The following is a 15,846-nucleotide window of genomic DNA, read 5'->3' on the forward strand; positions in this document are numbered from 1 at the left end:
TGGGGCTTGATCCCAGGACCTGAGATCAGGACCTGAGCCCAAATCAGGAATCTGCTGCTTAACAGACTGAGCCACACAGTGGCTAGAAAACTAGACATTAAAACTGTCTAGTTTTAATGACAGTTCTTTTTTTTTAAGATTATTCATTTATTTATTTCACACAGAGAGATAGAGATAGAGAGGGAGAGAGATACAGTGAGAGAGGGAACACAAGGAGGGGGAGTGGGAGAGGGAGAAGCAGTCTTCCCCCTGAGCAGGGAGCCTGATGTGGGGCTTGATCCCAAGACTCTGGGATCATGACCTAAGCTGAAGGCAGATGCTTAACAACTGAGCCACCCAGGAGCCCCTTTTATGACAGTTTTATTTGGCAGTGTCTTATCCTTTTATTTCCTGCATATCCACTCTTGGTCCCTTCTTATTTGCTCTCCCCATGCACTTTCTGTGCAGCTACTACTCCTGAAAGAAAATTGGTAGAGTTAATGTGGTTTTTGGCTGTAGGTTTCTGTATTCATTTTATTTGTTCTTTATTCCCTGTCTTGTTTCACAAGGGATTTGCAGAGGCCGGTAATTGTTCTAATGGGAAATTAGGATATCTAGGCAGGATTCGGGGCAGTGCAAAACAGTGCTGCTAACACTGCATTCTAATTTAGGATGAACAAGTCCCAAGATTCTGGTAAAGGATTCTATTTCTGATGTCAGGAAACTAACAGGTTTGGCTGGACTAGAAAAATGAGAATCCACCTTCAGACACTGCTGAAACCCCTTATATCAACAGCTGGCTACAACCCACTTTGCATCCCCCCTCACCTTGCCATCCCCAACATGTCATTCAAAAACATTTCTAAGTTTTGCTTGACATCTTTGTGTACTGGGTCAGCCCTTGCAACATAACAAACGCAGAGCCTAGGAGAATTTCTAACGTCTTCTGAGAAGCAGGTTTTGTGTAAGACCGAAGGATTTGGAGTCAGTCCAGGAGTTCTAAACGCCATTCCACCACATAAAAGTTGAATGCCCCCAAATGAGCCACTCTATTTCTCTCAGTTTCAGTTTTTCCATTCGTAAAATGTGGGTTATAGTTCCTCTCTCTTAGGGTTGTGATAAGGACTAAATGAGATGAAGTGCTTGGGAGGGGAGGGGGCTTAATAAACAGTAGCTTTCATTATCATCCCAGGGAGGAAGAGCAAGTTTATTTTATTTTATTTTTTTTTTTTTGAGCAAGTTTATATTTGGGGGGAAAATTGTATTCAGCAAGTCTGTCACTTTTTGTACCGATCCACACATGTCTGTGTGCATGGTGCATGTGATGACACATCTCCAGTTCTATCTAGTATAGAAATTAGAAGAGAATAGGAAAGACCGTCTCCTCCTTTAAATTTTTCATATACATAAACAGAACACGTGTATAAATACATGCACACCCAATTTAATAATTATGAAACAAACATTCATATTATTATCATCCTGGTTAAGAAACAGATCATAGCAGCACGCTGACACCTTGAATGGCCTCCATTTTAACCCCCCGGGGGAGCCACTCTCCTGACTTTTGCTTTCTTTATGGTTTTACCACCTGTATGTACATTCCTCTCTTTACATGTTTTTGGTCTGCTTTTGAAATTTATATTAGTGAAATCATACCTTATTCTAATGTCATTTCCTTCATTCGACATTGTTTTTCTTTCTTTCTTTCTCTCTTTCTTTTAAAGATTTATTTGAGAGAGAGAGAGAGACAGAGAGAGTACAAGCAGGGGGAGAGGGAGAAGCAGACCGCATGCTGAGCTGGGAGCAGGAGGCGGAGGTGGGATTTGATCCCAGGACCTGGAGATCATGACCTAAGTTGAAGGCAGACACTTAACCACCTGAGCCACCCAGTGCCCCTTTCCAGCATTGTTTCAAAAACTCATATGTCATTGTGTTTAGCTGTATTTATTTTCATTACTGTATGAAGACACCGCAGTATTAAAAAAATGATAAACGTTGTTCTGCTGATAGACATTTGCGTTGCTTCCAGGCTTTTTTTCCCCCCCATTGCCATACAATACTGTTTGTACATTCTTGTACATGTGAGCCATAGAATGTGTTTATCTTCAGTTTTACCAAATAGAGCCAAACTTTTTTCAAGACTCTACTGATTTATAGTCCCATCAGCTATGTATGAATGACTGAGGCTTCACATCTCTGAAAAACGGATTTTCCCCACCCCTTTTTTGGGGGGACGGGGGCGGTGAGCATTATATCTCGTTGCGGTTTTATTTTTCTCATTTCGTGATTATGTATGAGGTTGAGCACCTTTGTATACGTTTGTGGGCCATTTCGATTTCCTCTTTAGTGAAGTGCCCATTTAAATCTCCTGCGTTTAGTTGATTTTAAAATGTCCTTTCAGACAATCTCAAAACGTTCACCCACGGGTGGTTGGGCAATCAGCCCGCAGTTGCAGTAACCGAGGCAGGTTGGCAGTTCGGGCTCGAAACATTTCCTGCCCCAGCTGTAGCAGATGAACGAGCCGATTTCCCCCAAATAACGAGTGCTTCGATTTTAGCCCGGTTTAAGGAGCAAGAAGACCAGGGCGGCCTGGCTGCCTTCCTCCTCGCAGGTGGCCATGAAAGCAGAGGACAGCGCCCTACCGTCCCCAGGGATCCTGGACACCAACAGATGCGTCCTTAAGCTGAGCGTCCTGCTTAACCGCCAATTTCAAATTTCCAGGAGCTGCCCTCCCGGGTTTGTCCCTCTCCGTTTTCCATTGGTCACGAGTCAGAGGAAGAAACAATCTGATTGGTTCTCCCTTTCACTTCCTCTATCCCTTTAAGGACTTGGGTGGGGCTCGGTTGGGACGCGGCGGGTCATTTTAAGAGCGGGCACTCTGATTGGTCTGGACACGCCTGAGCCCCGCCCATGCTGTTCGCCAGGTTCAAACGCGGCGGCGGGAGGTGCCGGGTGGAGCAGAGCGCGGACCGGCCGGGTCGGCGGAGCGTGAGTCCAAACCCCGCTCGCGCATTTCTCCCTTACTCCCCTCTGCAAGGCCCGGGGCAGGGCTGCCTCCACCCATACCAGTCCCCGCCCGGCTTTCCCTCCCGTTGCGGGGAGGGCGGTGGTGTAGCCCCCAAGGTTGCCGGGGGTGAGAGGGTCTTCCCAGGTCCTCCTCCGAGAGAGCCTCAAGGTCTGTAGGTGGTGTCCGGGGCAGGAGGAAATGTTCCCTTCTTAAACCTGTAGGGGGTCCCCTGTGTGTTCCGCCTTCCCTCTTTGCCTGTCAACATTACCTGCATTATTCCGTCTGGTGGAGTGCGGCAGCTCCCTATTATCCATGTTATGTGACTTCACACCCTCGGTACCGTCACCTCCCGCTTCCCGCGTCGTTCCCTTTGCTCCAGCCCCTCTCGTCTCCCTGCTATTGTCCGAGAAGGCCAGGTCCTGCCTCAGAGCCCCAGCCCTGGCTGTTCCCTCTGCGCGGCACACTTTTCCTGCCTCCCCCGCCCATCAGCAAGGATTACTGTTTACCCGCTTCAGATCTGGCTTCAAATGTTACCTTCTCAGTGAAGTCTACTCCGACTACGCTGTTAAAAACAGCGCACACGCACCAATTGCCCCTACCTTGCTTTCTTTTTTTTAACCTTGTAGTACATATTACTTTGCAACTTACTATGTAATTCTCTTTTTTCAATCATTCATTCAATAAGTATTAGCACCTGCTGTGTGTCGGGCTGGGTCTCCCGCCCTTGTGGAGCTTACAGTATCGGTGGTGCAGATAATAAACAAATTGATTTATAAGAGAATATGTCAGATAAGTGTATGATCTCTTGTTGCAGTGAGTAAAAAAAATTTTTTTTTTTTAAATGTCCATTGTCAGCCTGAACTTCCCAAGTTCCGTTTTGTGGCGGCAGGTTTTCACGTCCCTATCCCTGACATCTTTGTGGAAGATCAGGATCTTTCAAGTGCTTCCTCCTCAGTTTAGCAGCACACACTTGACCTTCTCCTGTATCTCTTCATCACTGGAGAGATGCTGAAGTTCAAATATGGAGCACGGAATCTGCTGGATGCTGGTGCTGCTGAACCCATTGCCACCCGGGCCTCCAGGCTGAATCATTTCTTCCAGGTAACAGGCTGCCAACTCTGTTCACCTGTGTTTGTTTCCCTGGAACCTCCTTGTCACTTTTATTCTTATTATAGGACTGAGGCTAATCTTCTAGGGGAAATCCCATTTGGTGTTTTATACTTGCTGAAAGTATTGGAAAAAGGAACCACTGTACAGACAGAGGAGTAGAGAGCCAACCTTGTCCTTGAAGGGAAATCTTATATATTTAAGCATTTCTCCCACTTTACTTATCTGTACTACGGTTTGCCCTTTGTTAAAGAAAAACAGACAAAGGCATTCTTTTGGCTAAAATTGCTATAGGTATAATCCTATTTCTTTTGGTTGAAGAGACTTTTTTTTTTTTTTTTAAGATTTTTTAATTTATTCATTTGACTGGGGGGTGGGGGAGAAGGGGTAGGTAGAGGGAGAGGCAGGCTCCTTGCTGACCAGAAAGCCCTAACGGGGACTCCATCCTGGACCCTGGGATCATGACCTGAGTTGAAGGCAGACACTTAACCGACTGAGACACTTGGGAGCCCTCTTGAAGAGATCTTTATTTAAAACAAAGCAAGCAAGCAAGCAAACAAACAAACAAACAAAACCGATTTGGTAAATACCCACATCTGTGAAACCCATATTCCGCTCAAGATAAAGAACCTTTCTATTTCTATGGCTGCAGAAGTGTTTCAGCTCAGGGAATAGTTTCCAAGCAGATTTCTAATTCTGTTGTTTTTGGTGTAGATGAAACATTGTTGATGTAGAGATCCTTGTTTGACTTATGTAACCACAAGTCAGGGGAACAATCCAGATGGTGGTAAGGATTTGGGTTTGAATCCTGGCCTCAGCACTTGTTGGCTGTGTTACCTTGGGTGACTCAGTTGCCTTCTCTGCACCCATTTGCCACTCTTTCAAATAGAGGTTATAGCACCAAATTCACAGGGTTATTATGAGGATGAAATGAGATACTTTACGTAAAGCACTTAGCTTCTTGCTTAGCTCTTGGTAAACCATTGGTTATAAATGGTAACTATTATTAATGCTAAGTGTAGAAATAATACTAGTTATAATAATGATAAATTTAGGGACGCCTGGGTGGCTCAGTGAGTTAAAGCCTCTGCCTTCAGCTCAGGTCATGATACCAGGGTTCTGGGATCGGGTCCCACATCGGGCTCTCTGCGGGGAGCCTGCTTCCCCCTCTCTCTCTGCCTGCCTCTCTGCCTACTTGTGATCTCTCTCTCTCTCTCAAATGAATAAATAAAATCTTTAAAAAAAATGATAAATTTATGTTGGCTTAGGAGTAATTATATTTAGGAAGGTATTTATGCAAGGATACCTGTATGATAAATACTGATACTTTCTTGGTAACCCCACCCCACCCCGCCCCAAATACTGGTATTGAGGAATGTTCAAACAGATCAGAATGGAAACAGATTGAAAGCTTAGGTTGGTTGTTCTGTGGGACCACTTCTGTCGCCATTTTAAATCATGAAACATTTCTCACAAATGAATAATTTGTTCCTAATGCCAGCTAGCTGACCGGAGTGCTGCCCTGTTTTATCCCCTTTAGGTTTTATTCCAAAACTTTTTTGACTTATTACAAAATTGGCTAAAGGCATATAATGTGCTCTTTATGTAATAATTGTGGCTTCCAATGTGCTGGGTACAGAGCCAGCATGCTCCTGATCATCTCACTTCAGCTCCGTAACAGATGTGAGGACTTTTCTTATTTACATTTTAAAAAGGAAGAGAAAGGGGCGCCTGGGTGGCTCAGAGGGTTAAAGCCTCTCTCTGCCTTAGGCTCAGGTCGTGATCCCAGGGTCCTGGGATCAAGTCCCCCACCGGGCTCTCTGCTCAGCGGGGAGCCTGCTCCCCCCCAACCCCGCTCTCTCTGCTTGCCTCTTTGCCTACTTGTGATCTCTGTCTGTTAAATAAATAAAATCTTAAAAAAAAAAAAAAGGAAGAGACAGATATTGAGGGAAACAAGGACTTGCTCAGGATCAGGTAGCTTGTAAATGACAGAGCCAGGCTCCAATTTTATTCTGACAACAGAAGCTGGGCATGTAACCATTGGCAAGACTGCCAGCGTGTGTTAGAATTTATTAAGTGTGTATTATATTTAAATGTCATTATACAGCAAGAGTTGTGGGTAAATCCCCAGTTCATCTTTTTTGCATGATGAGTTCTTCCCTGTCCCCAGGAAAGCTATTATGTGCAAGTGTAGCATACAGCTAACATTTGCCTAACCAGGTATAGATACTGGTCTTTCCCTGTATAATACTGTTTTATTTTTATTTTTATTTATTTATTTTTAAAAAGATTTTATTTATTTATTTGACAGACAGAGATCACAAGTAGGCAGAAAGGCGGGCAGAGAGAGAGGAGGAAGCAGGCTCCCTGCTGAGCAGAGAGCCCGATGCGGGGCTTGATCCCAGATCCCTGGGATCATGACCTGAGCCGAAGGTGAGGCTTTAACCCACTGAGCCACCCAGGCGCCCCTATAATACTGTTTTAATGAGGTTTAGATAGAGTAGTGATTTTGTTTTCCATGCAGGGAAGTACTTTGGACCGGGTCTTAATTTCTACTTAACGTCATACTTGACTTCCCAATGAGTTTTGTGTCAGTGGTCAGAAGACATTTAGATTTTTTGAGCCAGGAAAATTTCACAAATTTGTTAGGCCAACATAGGCTTTTTTATTTTGCCAAGTAAAGGATATAAGAAGGATGTAACAAAACCGATATAGAGTAAAGCCTATTATTTTCTGGTCCTTTCATTTCATAAAGAAGGGACATTTTTAAGAAACACCAACAGAGGAAGGACATGATTTTAGAATAAAAGATTACTTTTTTTTTTTTTACGATTTTATTTATTTATTTAACAGAGAGACAGGGAGAGAGGAAATACAAAGCCTGGGGAGTGGGAGAGGGAGAAGCAGGCTTCCCACTGAGCAGAAAGCTGGATGCAGGGTTCCATCCCAGGACCCTGGGTCATGACTGAGCCAAAGGCAGCCGCTTAACCTTAACCATTGAGCCACCAGGCACCCCTACAGATCACTTTAAATTTGAATGTATTTATCTTTATAGACCATTTATCATGTGGTGTTCAATTTTTCTCATTTTGTGGCAGACTTGAGCACTTGGTGAAATGTCAGTACTGTATGTGGGAACTGTTGCTTTAGTTAGTCTGAACTCAGTAAAAATCAAATGAACAAAGACTTACTATTTTTCAGAATTTTTTGCAGAACTATAACTAAAGGGAAAGGTGGCTTGTGACCCAGTGCCTCACATACCTGGCTGAGGCTTAAATCTCTTGGTGAGCTTGTTAAGAAAACAGATTCTCAGTGACAAACTGGAAAGTTCTAGTTCAGTAGGTCAGGATAGCACCAGAGACTTGTTGTTTTTCAGCTAAGATCTTCAGGTGATTCAAATGTAGCCAGCTGGTTCAGTTCTAGTATCTGGTGCTGCGTGCAAAACCACTCACAAAGTTGAAACCAGCAGTGATTTATTTTTTCTTATGATTCTGTGGGTTGTTTGGATTCAGCTATGTAGTTCTTTTTTTCCACCTTGTGATATCAGCTGGGGTCACTGAAGGGGCCATATTGTGTTGGGAGCTTGGCTGGGGCTGGAACATCTGGGTGCTGACTGCTGGATGGGGCATCTCCGTGTTCCTCCAGCTGACTTCTCTATGAGGTCTTTCATTAGCCAGTAGTCTAATCCAGGCCTTGTAACTTTCTTCTCTAAATAATAAATATTTTTAGGCTCTGGGGTAGCTGTAGCTGTTCATCTCTGCCATCATAGCACAAAAGCAGCCACAAACAATATGTCAATGAATGGGTATGGCTGTGTTCCAATAAAACTTTATTTATAAAAATGGACGGGGAGGGGGGCACCACAGTGGCCAATGGGCTACAGTTTGCTGACCCCTGGTCTAGCCTAGGCTTTTTTACATGGCAACTGGCTTCCCAAAAGAGCAAAAGCAGAAGCTGCTACGTTCCTTTAGAGCTCTGCCCTCACAGTGTCACTTGTGCCGCCTGTTGCTTGAAGCAAGTCACGGAGACAGCACAGATTCAAGGGGACAGGAAACAGATGCTGGCTGTTGACGGGAGTGGTGGCAAGCACCTACAGAGTCACGGGCCTTTGCAGAGTTACTGCCACAACAGTCCGTAGCCTGGCACATGGAAATCATTGTGCTAGACCAGAGGTAGCAAACTCATGTCTCTGGGAGTCAGGCTGTGACTATGATTGAGTCACATGGGCCAGACGGAAAACGGGGAGTCATGTCTGCAATGAACTGCAGACCACATTCAGTACCCAGAGGGCCAGCCTCACTCAGCCACAGCTCAGCATCACCAGGCAGGAATGTGGGGCAATGTGGCTCCATCCTCCAGTGTTTCAGGAGAACTCCCAAACTCCAACCCCTCTTTTGGGTGAAATTTCCTGATTTTTCAATGTTGGCAGATAATTCAAATTCTTTTAAATGCTGCAGGCCCAACAAAACCTGTCTGTGGGTTAGCTATAATCTGCCAGTCCAGATCATGAATCAATTCAGCTTTAGTATGGTCAGTCCGTCCATACTGTTCTAGATTGTTCAAGTGAATGGAAGAAACCATGGTTATATTAACAAACCTCTGGGCACACTCAAAACAAGTAGCAGTCACAGTGTCATGTTGTAGAGACATGGAAATATTTCAGAACCGGCAGGGTCCAGAGTAAGTGTTCCCATGAGCCTCAGACTGTTAAGAAAGAAGGACTCTGGGCACCTGGGCGGCTCAGTCAATTAAGTGTCTGCCTTTGGCTCAGGTCATGATCCCAGGGTCCTGGGATCTAGTCCCACATTGTGGGGGGAGAAGGGGGCGCGGTTCTTGCTCATCGGGGCATTCTGCTTCTCCTTTTGACCCTCCCTCCCGTCCCCCCAACCCTGGCTCATTCTCTCTCTCTCCCTCTCAAGAATTGGGGGAAAAAAAAAAAAAAAAAAGAAAAGAAAAGGAAAGAAAAAAGGGCCTTTTCTTATTAATGGCATACTTGTGAAGTTTCCTCCCCAGGTGCTGGTGGAAGGAACCCACAGTAATGGAATCTTAGGAGCGATAATGTAATGACTCTCAATTGATGTCGCTTTAAAGAACAAAACCCCAGAATTGTGCTGTTAGCGTGTGTCGTGAGCAGTTAGAGTTGGTGGCTTGTAATTTACTCTGCGTGGATGTTATTGATCAAAGCTTTTCATTATTGACAGTGTCTCCATCTGCTGTTTGCTGTTTTTAGGGGAAACCACCCTTTCTGACTCAACAGCAGATGTCTCCGCTTTCCCGAGAAGGGATATTAGATGCCCTCTTCGTTCTCTTCGGAGAATGCAGTCAGCCTGCTCTGATGAAGATCAAGCACGTGAGCAACTTTGTCCGGAAGTGTAAGTGTGGAGAACTTTTTCTTTTTTTTTTTCTTTTTTTTTTTTTTTTTTTAAAGGTTTTATTTATTTATTTGACAGACAGAGATCACAAGTAGGCAGAGAGGCAGGCAAAGAGAGAGGAGGAAGCAGGCTCCCTGCTGAGCAGAGAGCCCGACGTGGGGCTCGATCCCAAGACCCTGGGATCATGACCTGAGCCGAAGGCAGAGGCTTTAACCCACTGAGCCACCCAGGCGCCCCTGGAGAACTTTTTCTTGAAAACTCTTCTGCTAGACAAAACTGCAGAGATGCAGGAGGCCGAATGAGTTAGTGGTTGGTGGTCTGCTAGGAGGAAACAGACCCAGTTTCAAGGTCAGTTCCCACCGGCTGCAGTTGGGAGCCAGGTAAGTCAGGTCTCCCGGTTGCAGGTGACAGACACTCAACTCTAGCTTAGGCCAAAAAGTGAACTTATGGCTCAGTAGAACTGAGAAATCCAGGGTTGGGTTAAGCTTTCTGTATGGCTGGATCCGGAGTCTTAAATTATGTCTTCTGGTTCCATCCTTATACCCACTCAGTGCTGATAATCTAGCTGGCATAACAAACACAGTGCTTAGGGCCCACAGTATTTAATTTTAATAAATTGAACTTTTCATTAGTTTAATTTTATTTTGAGATAAAAATATGACTAATAATGTATAATGATTTAAGGTTACATGCATCTTTTTTTTTTTTGTTTTGTTTTTTTTTGTTTTTTTTTGTTTGTTTTTTAAGATTTTATTTATTTATTTGACAGAGAGATCACAAACAGGCAGAGAGGCAGGCAGAGAGAGGAGGAAGCAGGCTCCCTGCTGAGCAGAGAGCCCGATGCGGGGCTCGATCCCAGGACTCTGAGATCATGACCTGAGCTGAAGGCAGCAGCTTAACCCACTGAGCCACCCAGGCGCCCCAAGGTTACATGCATCTTTATGTCAGTGTCACCGTATAATTTTTGACTTTTTTTTTAAGTAGTTTTTTTTTTTTTTTTTCCCCTCAAGTAGGCTCCATACCTAGCATGGAGCTCTACCCAGGGCTTGAACTCATAATCCTGAGAATAAGACCTGAGCTGAGATCAAGAGTCAGATGCTTACCTGACTGAGCCACCCCGGCGCCCCTTGATTTTTTTTTTTTTTTTTTTTTTTAAACAGAGGAAGGGGCTGATGAAGGCAGACATTACCTAGGGCCTATGAAAGGTATAGATCGGCTCTGCCCTGTGGGGGGCAGTTAGCTGCTAATGTCTGTGTCCCAGTTTTGTATTTGATTACCTTACATCAGTGTTTTTCAACCATTGGTGATTTTGATCCCCTCTGGACTCTTGGCAACGTCTGGAGATATTTTTGGTTGTCACAGCTTTGGGGGAGGGGAAGGGTGCTACTGGCATCTAATGGGTGAAGCCAGAGATAATGCTAACGCTTCCTGCAATGACAGAATAGCCACCACAGCACAGAAATATCTGGCCCCAAATTTCAGTAATGACAAGTGTGAGAAACCCTCCCTTATATGACCTTGATGTGTAACCAAGTCCCTGGAACTATAGTGGCCTCGAACAGTAATCGCTGTATTACCTCTCATGAATCTGCGGGTTGATGGGGCTCAGCTGAGGATTTTTCCTCTCCATGTGACTGGCTAAGAGTGGCTAAGATTGCAGGCACCCGGGACTCTCCTGGTCTAGAACGTCCAAGATGGCTGCTCCGTGTCTGGCAGGTTGCCTGGAAGACTGGACTCAGCTGGGGCTCTGGAATGACTGGGCCGTTCCCTGTCTCTGTGAAGTCTCAGGGCCTCCTGCTCTCCACATGGCTTCTCCATGTGGTCTCTCCATTAAGGGTCAGCCAACAACAGCCTGGGATACCTGTTTTGTAAACAAAGTTTGTTTGTTTTTTTTTAAGTTTTTTTTTTTAAGATTTTATTTATTTATTTGAGAGAGTGACAGTGAGAGAGAGCATGAGAGGTGAGAAGGTCAGAGGGAGAAGCAGACTCCCCATGGAGCTGGGAACCCGATGCAGGACTCGATCCTAGGACTCTGGGATCGTGACCCAAGCCGAAGACAGTCGCTTAACCAACTGAGCCATCTAGGCGCCCTGTAAACAAAGTTTTAATGGACCGTGTTAGCCATGCCCATTTGTTTATGTACTTTCCGTGGCCGCTTTCTCATGATGGGGCCTTGGAGTCATGGTGTCTGCAACTGCGTAGCCTACGAAGCCTAAAATTATTTACTCTCTGGCCCTTCAAGCAAAAAGTTGCTGACCTCTGATCTATCTGGTCCCTTTAGCAGAGACATCGACATCTTAGGTGGCAGCTCAGGGTTTTCAAAAGCGCTGAAGTGGAAGCTGCCAGGACTTCTTAGGGCTGAAGCGTGGAAGGGACGGAGGGTCTCTTTGGCCTCATTCTGTTGTTTGAAGCGAGTCATAGGGCCGCCCAGATTCCATGTGCCCCAGAACCACACAAGTGAATTCTAGGAGGCATGTGATTCATTGGGCACCATCTTTGGGAATGGCTACCATGCCCTGTGCAACGTTTCTCTAATTAGGTCTGCTCTGGGTCATCTGCCTACCCCTTGAGCAGGCACGGTGCCAGGATGCGAAGTGTGATGGGCCTCCTCTGGGTACCCAGGGGTTCAGGGCACCCTGATCACCTGGGTCTCATGGAATGGGGGAATGTGCAACTATCCAAAGGAACTGGGAGTTTTGAGTAGCTAAAATCATCATACGGCCACCACAATGACCTTCGCGATTTACCTGTACCTCGTCTCTTCTGTGTCCTTATCTGCAAGATGGGGAAAATAATATTTAAGAAGGCTGTGCGGGGATTGAATGAATTAGGGCGAAGACCAAGCTTACGTTGCCTGACACATGAGAGATAATAAATGTTAACCCAATAATGGTAGCTGTCAACCTCAACATATATTTAATATGTTGGATGTCTTTAATTTTAAAATGTACTCAGGTCCTTTTCTTTATTCCATATCTGTTTGAATACACTTCCATCTTATTTTTTTGAGTATTTAAATTTTTAAGTAGGGAGTGGTAGGGGAGGGGAAATAGGGAGACTAATTTATCAAGCCATCTACAGGCACCTTCTTCAGTCTGGAGTCGGCCCCCTGGTTATTTATTTTATTTTTAATTTTTACTCTTTAAAAAGTGTTATGTATTTATTTAGAGAGAGCATGAGCACAAGAAGATGCAGAGAGAATCACAAGCAAACTCCCCACTGAGCAAGGAGCCCGACAGGGGGCTCGATCCCATGACCTGGAGATCATGACCTGAGCTGAAATCCAGAGTCCGGATGTTTAATCAACTGAGCCACCCAGGCGCCCCTGCCCTCTGGTTACTTTAAAGTAGTAGATCTTCTAAATTCCTTCAGTAATCCGGGACTTAGGCTTAGCGAAATGTAGGTTTATCTAATAGAATTCTCTTGCAAGAAATTGTTTTGTATTTTTGAAGAGGCTTCCTGGTGAGTAAGGCCGAGAGGCTGTGATTGTAAAAGGGTAATTACATTAGTATGGCTGGTTTTGTGTGTGTGTGTGTGTGTGTGTGTGTGTGTGTGTGTGTTTTCCTCTTTGGGGTTTCTGTTTTGGAACGTAAGCTTCACTTTCACATGGGAAAAAAGAGCCCAACAGCTGCTACTGCAGGAGTTTCTTGCATCTTGTCATAGAGATGGAGATTTTCTTTGGGGACTGTTGGGGACAACCAGATGGAAAGTATAGCCCTGAAGAGGTGTCCCAGCCTTGAGCCAAAGGAGGGTGGGGAGCAAGGAACCTGGATCTGGGAACCAGGGAAGAGATTTTTATTTCTTAATTACTGCTCTATTCCCAGTGCTTAAAACCGTGTCTGGCAGATGGTAGATGTTCAGTAAATATTGGTCAAATGACTGTATTGCCAAGCGAACAAGTAGGAAAACCTTAAGCATTGTATTATAGAATTTGCATAAAAAATAAACTGATATTAAACATGCAAAGTGTTAATTACTGTTGAAATTGGACTGTTCTTTGATTTGACAGTAGCTGAGCTCCTATGCGCTTTCAGCGACATTTACTGTAGGCAAGAGCTTCTGTATGTTCACAATGTAGTACTTATAGGTGAATTCTAACATTAAGAATTTTTTCTTCCTAATTATAAACAGGACACAAAGTTAAAGGTCAGAGTGAGAGACTATCCCTCAAAATCTCCTCTGTCTGTGATAACCACTGTTACCAGTTTGGTGCATAATATTGCAATTTTAGGGGGTTCTTATAATATATTTATTATAGAAATTCTCAAGCATGTCCCAAGGTAAAGAGAATACTGTGTAATGAACTCCTGTGTGCCAGGCAACCCCCTGTAGCAATCAGTCAGGCCTTTCCATGTATGTTCTAACATCACTCTAGTTTCATTTTACACAAAACGGATCGTATGTCTGTAATATTTTGCTACTAGCTTTGCTCGCTTAGCAATATATTTACTCAACAAATATTTACCCTTGCACTTGCTTTGTGCCAGGTTCTGTTTGGGGGACTGGGTTTACAGTGGCGATCAAAACAGAAGAAAATCGCTGTCCTTAAAGAATATTCTCACGGAGATGCAGCTACTTTATGTGCCCAATATTCTTCTATGTGGGTGGACTTTAGGTTGATTCCACTTTCCTGTTGATGGATGTTTAGGTCATTTATTTTTCCCTTCCTCCCTCCCTCCCTTCTTTAGATTTTAGTTACTTGAGAGAGAGAGCATGCGTTGGGGGCAGAGGCAGAAGAAGAGGGACAAGCAGATTCCATGCTGAGCCCGACATGGGGCTCGATCCCCATACCCTGGGATTATGACCCAAGCTGAAGGCAGACACTTAACCAACTGAGCCACCTGGGTGCCCCTGGACCTTTAGGTCATTTCTGGTTATTTTTCTGTTGCAAGTAGTGCTTGTGATGAGCATACTTCTGTGTGTTGTTTTCCAGCACATCTGCTAGCATTTCTTTGAAGGACAAATTCCTAGAAATTTGAAATGTTGAATTGATTGAGTTTCAGGAGAAGAAGGGTTGTACTCAGCTGTGTTGTCTTTTGCCCCTGGGTCCAAATGTTTATCTGACAAGGCCGTGCTTTGATTGCATTTTCATTACAGTGCTTTGGGTCCCCATTTCCACCTCAGTATTCAGTCCTTAACTGCTCTAATTAACAGGGTGCAGGGCTGAAGTGGGATGTGGTTTTGGAGTCACAGAAGCTGCTGGGATGAAGGGACATTGTGAGGGTGTTTTTTGTTGTTGTTGTTTTTTTGTTTGTTTTTAATTGTCCTACACTTGAGTTTAGTATCTGACCTGTTCGCCTTAATAATCCACAGCCTTTGGAAAATGACATAGGCATATGGAATGTTTTCTCAGAATCCTGGTTATCCTTGTGGTTTTGCCTGGAGCAGTTTGTCTGCTTACGTGATTGAAATGTGGTTTCCAGCCACAGATCCAGAGTTATGTTGGACAAATGCTATAAGCAACCTAGGGACCCAAGGCCCAGCAGAGAATCGAGAGAGGTTGGCTGATTGCAAGCAATAATAAAATCAGGTTCAGCCCAGAAAGTTGCAAGCCAGCATATTTGGGGAATTATCATTCAAAACTACCTGATCTGAAAGAAACTTGGAAAAAGGGCAGGGAAGAAAGACAGAACTTGGCACAGGGATGTCAGGGCAAAAGGAAAATATTGTGCAGCTTTCAGCTCATGGAATTCTCCACAAAGGCATTTTAGATTTATTTTTTACTGTGGTCATGGTGAATTTCTTTGGATCTACCCAGCACTCTTGCTTGATTCCCCCAGGAACCAAAGGGAGGTGTTTTCAGGGTGACTGGCTGAAGAGAGAGGTGTGGTCTGTGGGTGGGAATGTACCCAGTGCAGTAGAGTTCATCATTTGTGCCTTTGATCCAAGTGAATTCAGATCTACCCATGTCACAAAGAAAGGGGATGGGTAGCAACTAAAACTGCATTGGCTAATTTATCAATATGCTTGATGCCCAACAACTATAGGTATGGAATGGTTTTCCCTTTCATTGGGCTCATTTCCTGTCATTATGTGAATAACTTACCAAGCTGAGTGTAACTCTAGAATATAGCCTCCTGGCTATCTCTGGTGCCCAACCATGGACATGGCAACCCGCTCTAGTGCCTGAACGACTTTAGTGTCCATGTGGGAGTTCAAGAGTCTCTTGGTCTTCATCATGGCACCTCTCTGAGGGATTCTCCAGAATAATATTATTACGTGTTCCTGTTGTCTTCTTTCGGAGTGTAACCCCCGTTTCTCTATATGGAGTTTCTCTATCATGTGAAGGATTGAATTTTCCAGTCAGATACGGCTATTCCGCTCCGTTCTTTCAGACCCTTAGAGTCATTGCATATCCAGTGATGTCCCCACTTTGTG

General features: G+C 44.5%; 1 protein-coding gene across 1 annotated transcript in view; it reads left to right on the forward strand.

Annotated features, from left to right (window-relative positions):
• The first annotated feature begins 3,865 nt into the window (after window positions 1-3,865).
• The window catches only part of CIT (citron rho-interacting serine/threonine kinase), a 162,176-nt gene continuing 150,195 nt past the window's right edge, over window positions 3,866-15,846 (forward strand). Inside the window, 2 exon segments of the mRNA XM_032876169.1 lie at window positions 3,866-4,090; window positions 9,327-9,468. Coding sequence (XP_032732060.1) covers window positions 3,995-4,090; window positions 9,327-9,468 — 238 coding nt within the window. The 5' untranslated portion in view covers window positions 3,866-3,994.

This window comes from Lontra canadensis, unplaced genomic scaffold (genome assembly GCF_010015895.1).
Source record: "Lontra canadensis isolate GAN:19392208 unplaced genomic scaffold, GSC_riverotter_1.0 scaffold58, whole genome shotgun sequence".
Taxonomy (NCBI): domain Eukaryota; kingdom Metazoa; phylum Chordata; class Mammalia; order Carnivora; family Mustelidae; genus Lontra; species Lontra canadensis.